Below are 7,836 nucleotides of genomic sequence, written 5' to 3' on the forward strand. Positions count from 1 at the left end.
AGCGGCTACCTGAACGCTACTCCAACAGAGGTCAATTATCTTGTTAATAGTTTTGCCTCCTTACTATGTATGACACTGGATACTGTAGCTCCTGTGAAAAAGAGAGCCTCAAATCAGAAGTACTTGACTCCCTGGTATAATTCTCATGTCTTTTCTGCTTCTAAATTCAGATAAATGCTGGACTACTGTAATTCATTATTATCAGGATGTCCTAAAAACCCACTGAAAAGCCTTCAGTTAATCCAAAATGCTGCAGCAAGAGTACTGACAGGGACTAGAAAGAGAGAGCATATTTCTCCTATATTGGCTTCCCTTCATTAGCTCCCTGTTAAATCCAGAATTGAATTCAAAATCCTGCTCCTCACATTAAAGTCTTGAGTAATCATTCCCCATCTTATCTTAATGACCTTGTAGTACCATATCACCCCATTAGAGCAATTCGTTCTCACACTGCAGACTTACTTGTTGTTCCTAGAGTATTTACAAGTAGAATGGGAGACAGAGCCTTCAGTTTTCAGGCCCCTCTTCAATGGAACCAGCTTACAGTTTGGATTTGGGAGACAGAAAGTCTCTACTTTTAAGGTTAGGCTTAAAACTTTCCTTTTTATTAAAGCATATGGGAGGATTAAGGTGCAGGCTGCTGGGAGATTCCCATGATGCACTGAGTATTTCTTCTTCACTCACCTTTCTCCCTCACTATATAGACCTCTCTGCATTGAATCATACTTGTTATTAATCTCTGACTCTCTTCTACAGCATGTCTTTTATCCTGTCTTCCTTCTCTCACCCCAATCGGTCGCAGCAGATGGCTGCCCCTCCCTGAGCCTGGTTCTGCCGGAGGTTTCTTCCTGTTAAAAGGGCGTTTTTTCCTCCCACTGTTGCCAAAGTGCTTGCTCATAGGGGGGAATATGATTGTAGGGTTTTTCTCTGTATGTATTATTGTAGGATCTACCTTACACTATAAAGCGCCTCGAGGTAACTGTTGATTTGGTGCTGTATAAATAAAATTGAATTGAATTGAATTGAATTGAACTGAGCTCGATTGAATAACTGCATAGTTTTAGTGGACCTCAATAGCTCACTGGAGCATTTGTTGAACTAAATCATTCATTTGTCTTTACTTCCTGATTTAATGTGTTTAAATTGCTGTTTGGTAGGTAGGTACCTGGACAACATGCTCGTCGGTGGTCCTGAGGATGCACCTCAAATGGATGCAGTCCTGAGCAGACTCAAAGAACATGGCCTGCATCTCACATAAGAGAAATGCCTGTTTTTCTAGGTCTAATGATAGTCGTTTTGAGCCAGAAAGAACATTCCTGACACAAAAAAATGAATCAGTTTTTGGCAAAGTGACTTTTATATGTCCTTTATTTGTCCAGGTAAAATGTGTCACTGACATTAAAAAGCGATCTATCCAAGAACGCAGCAGAAATATATAACATCACAGTTCTATAAACACACTGTAAGTGACCAAGAAAGACTTTATTGATTGTAATAAAACTTAGGGTTTTTTGTCTTTAGTATGGGTACCACTGCCACTTACTTTCTTAAACTGGTCTGGTTCGCTGTTCAGAAAATCAGGATTATCAAAGAGTCAAACGCTTTAAAAACTTTTTTAGAATAAAAATCACTAAAATTTATAAAACATCCTTAATAAAAAATTAAACTTGGCCTTGATAAGCAATCTGCAATTAACAGTTGTTTTCCCTACTCACAGAACCCTAACACCACACAAGTGATTACTCAGACTTATCACAAACCGCGGCACCAAAAGAAAAGTGCACTTCAAAGACATAAAAGCTCAACTGTGAGAATCACAGTAAACAAAACAACATCAACATTTATTTAGAGGAGGCCCCGGAAATTTAACAGAATTTATGACATATATACTGTGAAATCATATGTACTTGTATACACTATATACCTATACTAGAGTGTTTATATATTGGAATTACAATGTTAAGCAATTGCTCAAATTGTGATCCATATACTTAGGTCAAGCATTATTTACATTTGTAAGAACACCTGTTAATGCACAGTGGTTGTTTTGAGATTTAATAATTGGGACTAATGTGTAACTTTGAGAGTTTTGTGGTCTGTTTAGACAGGTTTGTGACATATGGTTGGTAGAAATTGGTAGAGTCCTAGCTATTTAAGCACTTCTGGGACTCTCCCCTATTTGCTCTTAGAACTGAAGAATCTTCTTGGATGAGAGGTGAAGCGTCTTCAAGACACCTAAAGAAGCCCAGTTGCTTTTCTTTCCAAGCTCCTTAGATTACCATGACCTGGACAACCGAGAACCTACACAGACTATAACATGTTCAACCTCTGTTCCCTACAGTATTTACTAATATATGTAATATAAGTAAAGGTATTAGACTTTAAAAACCGTAGAAACATCGGAAATCACTTTTTGGTCGATTTTGGCACAAAAAGTTTCATGTAGTATTTTATTTTGAAGGTCAAGGGCGGAAGTTTCCTTATTTACACGCTAACCATTTAACAGTAGTATTCCACCAAGTCTTCCACGGACTGCCACGTCGAGATCCGTGACGACAAGGTTTGTAACTATTCTTTCACGCTGTGATTCTCTCCTATAACGACCCCGACTATTACGAGTGCGGTAGAAATATGCTGGCCAACAGAAACTGTCCCAACTCAGGACAGTTACTTGTAACTCACTGCTAATAGTAAAGTAACTCAGTGCTGCTGAATCGTCAGCAGTATTATGTCATCGATGAAGCTCACGCTACCTAAAGTTAGAACTAACTACTATACTAACTACTGTCACTGAAAGGCACCGGATACAAAACCGTAACTTCCTCGACAGTACTTAATACTGTCTAAGAGAAAATGGGAAGACTAGAAAACTCCTGCATTTAACGCAGTCCCTTGTGAGGTCAGCACCTTCTCTGTGTGGAACTAATGTTACGAAGTGTAACGTTAGCTTAATATGAATACACTGTGCCGCGATACTCACAACTGGGGTACTACTTTTACCCTAACCCTAGTAAATATGGGCGAGCCGACTGTCGAAGGTCAGACTGCTTCGGAATCTTTTTTTTGTATTTCTGCATGCTGGAGACTGGTAATGACCAAGTGTATCTTGAACGTTAGCGACTGAACATTTCTTGCCCTCCAAACTGCTGTTTCCCTTACCTCTGATTTTTTTTTTAAATAGACTCGTGAAACTTGCTTTATTTAGATACGTAGAAAACGAATGATAATTGGTGTGCTTGGTTTGTTTGAATCTCGGTGCAGCAAAGGTTGTTTGGAATTCACCTGGGTGAATTTGATTTGAAGCTTACAGTGTATTCTTTTGTAGCAATATAGGGGATGCAACAAGGAATAATCTGATTATGGAATAATGCTTTATTGTTAGTTAAGAATTTCTCCAGGTAATGGTCTCACTGAGATTAAAATCTCTTTTTCAAAGAGAGACCTACTAAAGTTAATTAGTGATTCTACTTTGACCATAGGTAGGAAATGAACAATGCTAAAACATAGTACATAGCAGCAATAATAATATTACAAGAGAAGAACTAATAATTTGCAATTTATGATCATAATAATAATAATAATGATAATAATAATAATAAATAATAATAATGATAGTATTGGCAAATATGTACAAGTAGAGCTTAATAGGTATTCCGTCTCTCTTTATTTGGTTTTTATCCAGTTTTAAAAGGCTGATTGGGTATTGTCATCACCCTGCTAGGTGGGCAGGTAGGCAGATGGCCAATGTGGACACCCAAGTTTGTGAATGCGATAACTCGAGAATGAAGCAACATAGGAATTTCAAATGATACCATAGGTGTATTAACTAAAAATCTCGGACAAGTTTGAATCTTAGTGACCTCGACCTCAAGGTCAGGGTCAGAGTTCGAGTTTTCTGAAAATCCTATGAATGCGATAACTCAAGGAGGAAGTTGCTTAGAATTTTGAAATTAATGCTGTAGGTTTATCTACTAAAAATCTCAGACAGGTTTAAAATCTTAGGGACCTCAGCCTCAAGGACAGAGGTCAGAGGCAAAGTTTTCTAGTAATCCTGTGAATGCAATATCTTGAAAACAAATTTATAACTTAAAAAAATTCTAAATAACTAAAATCTGTGAAAGCATATTGATTCACTCTCCTGATATTTAGACTGTAGTGTTGATATTTTAACCTTTGCTGTTCAAAAATTGTGAGCCTCACTGTAAACACGGACAGTACATCATTGGTAAATGTCATAAATACCTGTTATTGTTGTAAGCATTTGTACTGAAACTGAAGAAAATGGAAGGTTCTTGTGTGTTACATGTCAAGGCAGGTGGATGCCCCTTCCTAAACCCAAATCTACCAGGCTCTATTTCTTTAAAGGGGATGCAACAAGGAATAATCTGATCATTGACGTTTTCCATCTAATATTGTAGGTTTTATAACTTAAAGGTAAAGGCACCTTGATACAATGTTGTGACTGACATTATAAAAATGTAACTGAATTGAGTTTGCTTGTCGAATTGAAATGGAAGCAATAGACATTGTCATAATGGTGGAGGAACACATAAGGGACTTGGCTTGAACCCTTTGTCAGCCATTATTGGACAGTGTGGAATCGTGTCCTTGTTAACTCTTGAGACTGCTATATCAGTATCATTTTTGTCTGCTTACTTCTGAAACTGAGACTTAAAACAACTAGGTGTGAACTCATTTCTATTACTCCTTTGTGCCACAATGTAATTTACAACAAGTGTGTGTGGTAGTACTATAAACGAACTGCATAGAAAAAGTGTTTCAGGAGAAGTAATAGAAATATTAATGCCAAGACATCCAGTCTCTATTTCTAGAAAGCTGGTGTGTAGATTTCTACAACAGAACTTAACTATTGTATGCTTCCCCAGGCCTCTTCCCCAGGTTCCGGTGAGCACAGCAAGACAAATCATCACTTGGTCGTAATGAGGCAGCTTAAAGGCAAGCCGAAGAAAGAAACCTCTAAGGACAAGAAGGAGCGCAAGCAGGCAATGCAAGAAGCCCGTCAGCAGGTTGCTACTGTAGTCCTGCCCACACTGGCTGTAGTGGTCTTACTTATCATCGTCTTTGTCTACGTGGCCACCAGGCCTGACGCTATTGAGTAGACACTAAAGAAGCATCTACTTCCCAACTGTTGTGGCAAATTGACTTGGTTATATCGAAAGGATTGACCCTATCATGTGATGACCATCCTTGTGCAGGCCAGTTACTGGGCCTAGGACTATTGTTTATTTTAAGGAAACCCTTCTTCAAAGTGTGTCTTCATGCTGCAAAAAGAAGAAAACATTGCTCCTTGGTGCCTTCAAGTGTATGAGGGTAAAACCACATTTAATCTTGGTTGTTAGAGTTACAGCCACTGATGGATTTGTGTGTATGTTTTACAAAACGGTGCACTATCCTGCGTACCAAAGTACTTATGCAGAGCTTTCAAAATGTGACCACAGGTGTTTAATGTCTAAAATGTTCAATGTAAAACATTGGTCTTGTGACTTGTGCTGTTAAAAATATTTCAAATCAATGCAAACAAGGTCCCAGGCCTTTACCACACTTTAGACATATCTGACATTTACAGTATCTGTAAAAATATGTGTGACATGTTTAGAATAATTCTTGTGCCTACCTTATGTGAATGTCACTGTGAAATATTTTATTTTAAGACCAGTAGGATCACACATGCATTTCTTCATCTTCAAAATGTTTAGAAACCTGATCCGCAAAGTCATTGACATCCAAACATTTGAGTCATTCATGACTTGTTCAAAGTGTAACAAAGTGCCTTATAAGAGATTTGCATTTTTGCAAATAAAGAGGTAAAACACAATGTGATTTTATTACATTTTATTATTTATTATTACAACAGGGGTTTTGCTGCTTGTTCTCAAATATAATCTTGGCATCAAGCATTGTGAGAAAGCTTGGCCAAAGTGGCTGAAGAAGGGCAGGAGACAGATTCTGTTAACTCCAAAGTTAACTTGGTACAAATAAACATAATGAACTTAAACCAAAATTAATGTCAAGTGCACTCAGTTACACTGACCTGATCCTCCTCAATCGAACACCTGAGTTCTCTGCTTAAATACTCATATCCAAACACAATATTCTCCTATGCAATATTCCATTCAATGGGTAATACTAAACATTACATTCGTAATCATACACTTATGATACTTTTTACCAGAAATAAAATACACACCTCTAAAGTGTAGCCATTACATTTTACAATAATACATACAACTATCAAGCAAACAAAACCCTAAAATTGACTTTATTAAATTACAACAATTTTCTTCCCCCTCTTCACCTGGTTCCTTCCTGTGATGTCAGCACTAAGCAGGAAACTGTAAATACAGGAAGTGAGGCAGCGCTTCTTCCTTTTGCTCCTGGAACACAGGTAAGTAAGGTGAGTTTAAACAAAGTGGACAAGCTAACAGTTTAAATAAATGAAATGCTAACTTAACAAACTTGTCAAAGTTGATTTAAAAGATATTATATTAAATAATCTGTAAAAATGGAAGACATAAGCAAACCCGGGACAGTAAATTTTTGCTAACTATAGAAAAAAGACAAGGTATGGCTAAATCAAAACAAGAATGTTAACTAAGCATAACAAACCTAAACTCTGGGTAAATAGTGTTCTCACCCACTTTGTCACAAGCACACACAAAAAACCCACACTATTGTAAATTTCTTAATATATTCTCGAGAGGTTGACATCAGTGCAGCCATAACTGTGGCTGCAGTGATGCGGATGACGATCTATGTCCCTACCCTCATCGAGGGTACCCACGAGCTGTGGGTAGTGACCGAAAGAACAAGATCATAAATACAAGCGGCGGAAATTAGGGTGCCTGGCCTGTCCCTTAGAGACAGGGTGAGGAGCTTAGCCATCCAGCCATCCAGGAGGGGCTCAGTGTAGAGCTGCAGCTCCTCCACATCGAAAGAAGCCAGTTGAGGTGATTTGGGCATCTAACAAGGATGCCTCCTGGACGCCTCCTCGAGGAGGTGTTCTGGGCATGTCCCACCAGGAGTAGGCCCAGGGCAGACCCAGGACATGCTGAAGAAATTATATCTTTCAGCTGGCCTGGGAATGCCTTGGTGTTCCCCCAGACAACCTGAATGAGGTGGCCGGGGAGAGGGAGGTCTGGACTTCTCTGCTTAGGCTGCTGCCCCTTGACCCGGCCTAGGATAAGCGGAAGAAGACGGATGGATGACAGGACAGAGGACGGATTTCTTGTAATTCCTTTCGGTTTTCTTGAAAAATAGTTTTCTAGGCTCCTTAAAAGACATTACAAAGCACTTTAAGTGTTTTCTGCCTTTTTGTTTTGTTCTCTGTCAAGACAATTCTATACTGCTTCATTTATATTAAGGTCAGAGATCTGAGGAGGGCAATCCATGACTAATAGTGTTCCATTGTTTTCTATCCAGGCATGCTTTTACTCCATTGGCAGAGTGCATGGGATCATTGGGCCACATTCACAAACAGTGCACTGCTTCGACATCACTAATGGTTTCAGGTTTTGAGAGTTGAGCCTGACAGTGTGACAAAATGGAACTTCTAAATATGATAATTTAAGAATAAAAATTAAGGTATGAAAACCTTGATGAATCACTACTTTGTGTGTGAAACATTCATATGCACATGAACACAAATGTGTGTCCACATATGGACACAAATGTGTCCATAGCAAAGTTTCATGACCGTTTCCAAGCCAAATAAGAACTTTCTGTTCCATAGCAATTCACTATACCATTAATACATGCTGTTAAATTAAAAGAATTTGTGTAAAAAGAAATGATGGACTGGCTGTATGAAAATTTAAA

The 7,836-nt window shown here is 38.4% G+C and overlaps 1 protein-coding gene across 3 annotated transcripts; it reads left to right on the forward strand.

The window, feature by feature from the left end:
• Window positions 1–2,452: 2,452 nt before the first annotated feature.
• Window positions 2,453–5,841, forward strand: smco4 (single-pass membrane protein with coiled-coil domains 4). 3 transcript variants are annotated; one of them, XM_031728617.2, is made up of 2 exons: window positions 2,453–2,560; window positions 4,887–5,841. In XM_031728617.2, the coding sequence occupies exon 2, from the start codon at window positions 4,941–4,943 to the stop codon at window positions 5,118–5,120; it is 180 nt and encodes a 59-aa protein (XP_031584477.1). In that variant the 5' UTR covers window positions 2,453–2,560; window positions 4,887–4,940; the 3' UTR covers window positions 5,121–5,841. The 3 variants fall into 3 exon arrangements, with proteins under 3 accessions (XP_031584477.1, XP_039478245.1, XP_039478246.1); XM_039622311.1 differs by lacking the exon at window positions 2,453–2,560 and adding an exon at window positions 2,625–2,899; XM_039622312.1 differs by lacking the exon at window positions 2,453–2,560 and adding an exon at window positions 2,921–3,038.
• The last annotated feature ends 1,995 nt before the right edge of the window (window positions 5,842–7,836 follow it).

The sequence above is a fragment of the Oreochromis aureus genome, linkage group 14 (assembly GCF_013358895.1).
Source record: "Oreochromis aureus strain Israel breed Guangdong linkage group 14, ZZ_aureus, whole genome shotgun sequence".
NCBI classification, from domain to species: domain Eukaryota; kingdom Metazoa; phylum Chordata; class Actinopteri; order Cichliformes; family Cichlidae; genus Oreochromis; species Oreochromis aureus.

What these genes read in the sequence shown, in the direction of transcription:
- smco4 (XM_031728617.2), top strand. Translation starts at nt 4,941, where the DNA reads ATGAGGCAGCTTAAAGGCAAGCCGAAGAAAGAAACCTCTAAGGACAAG.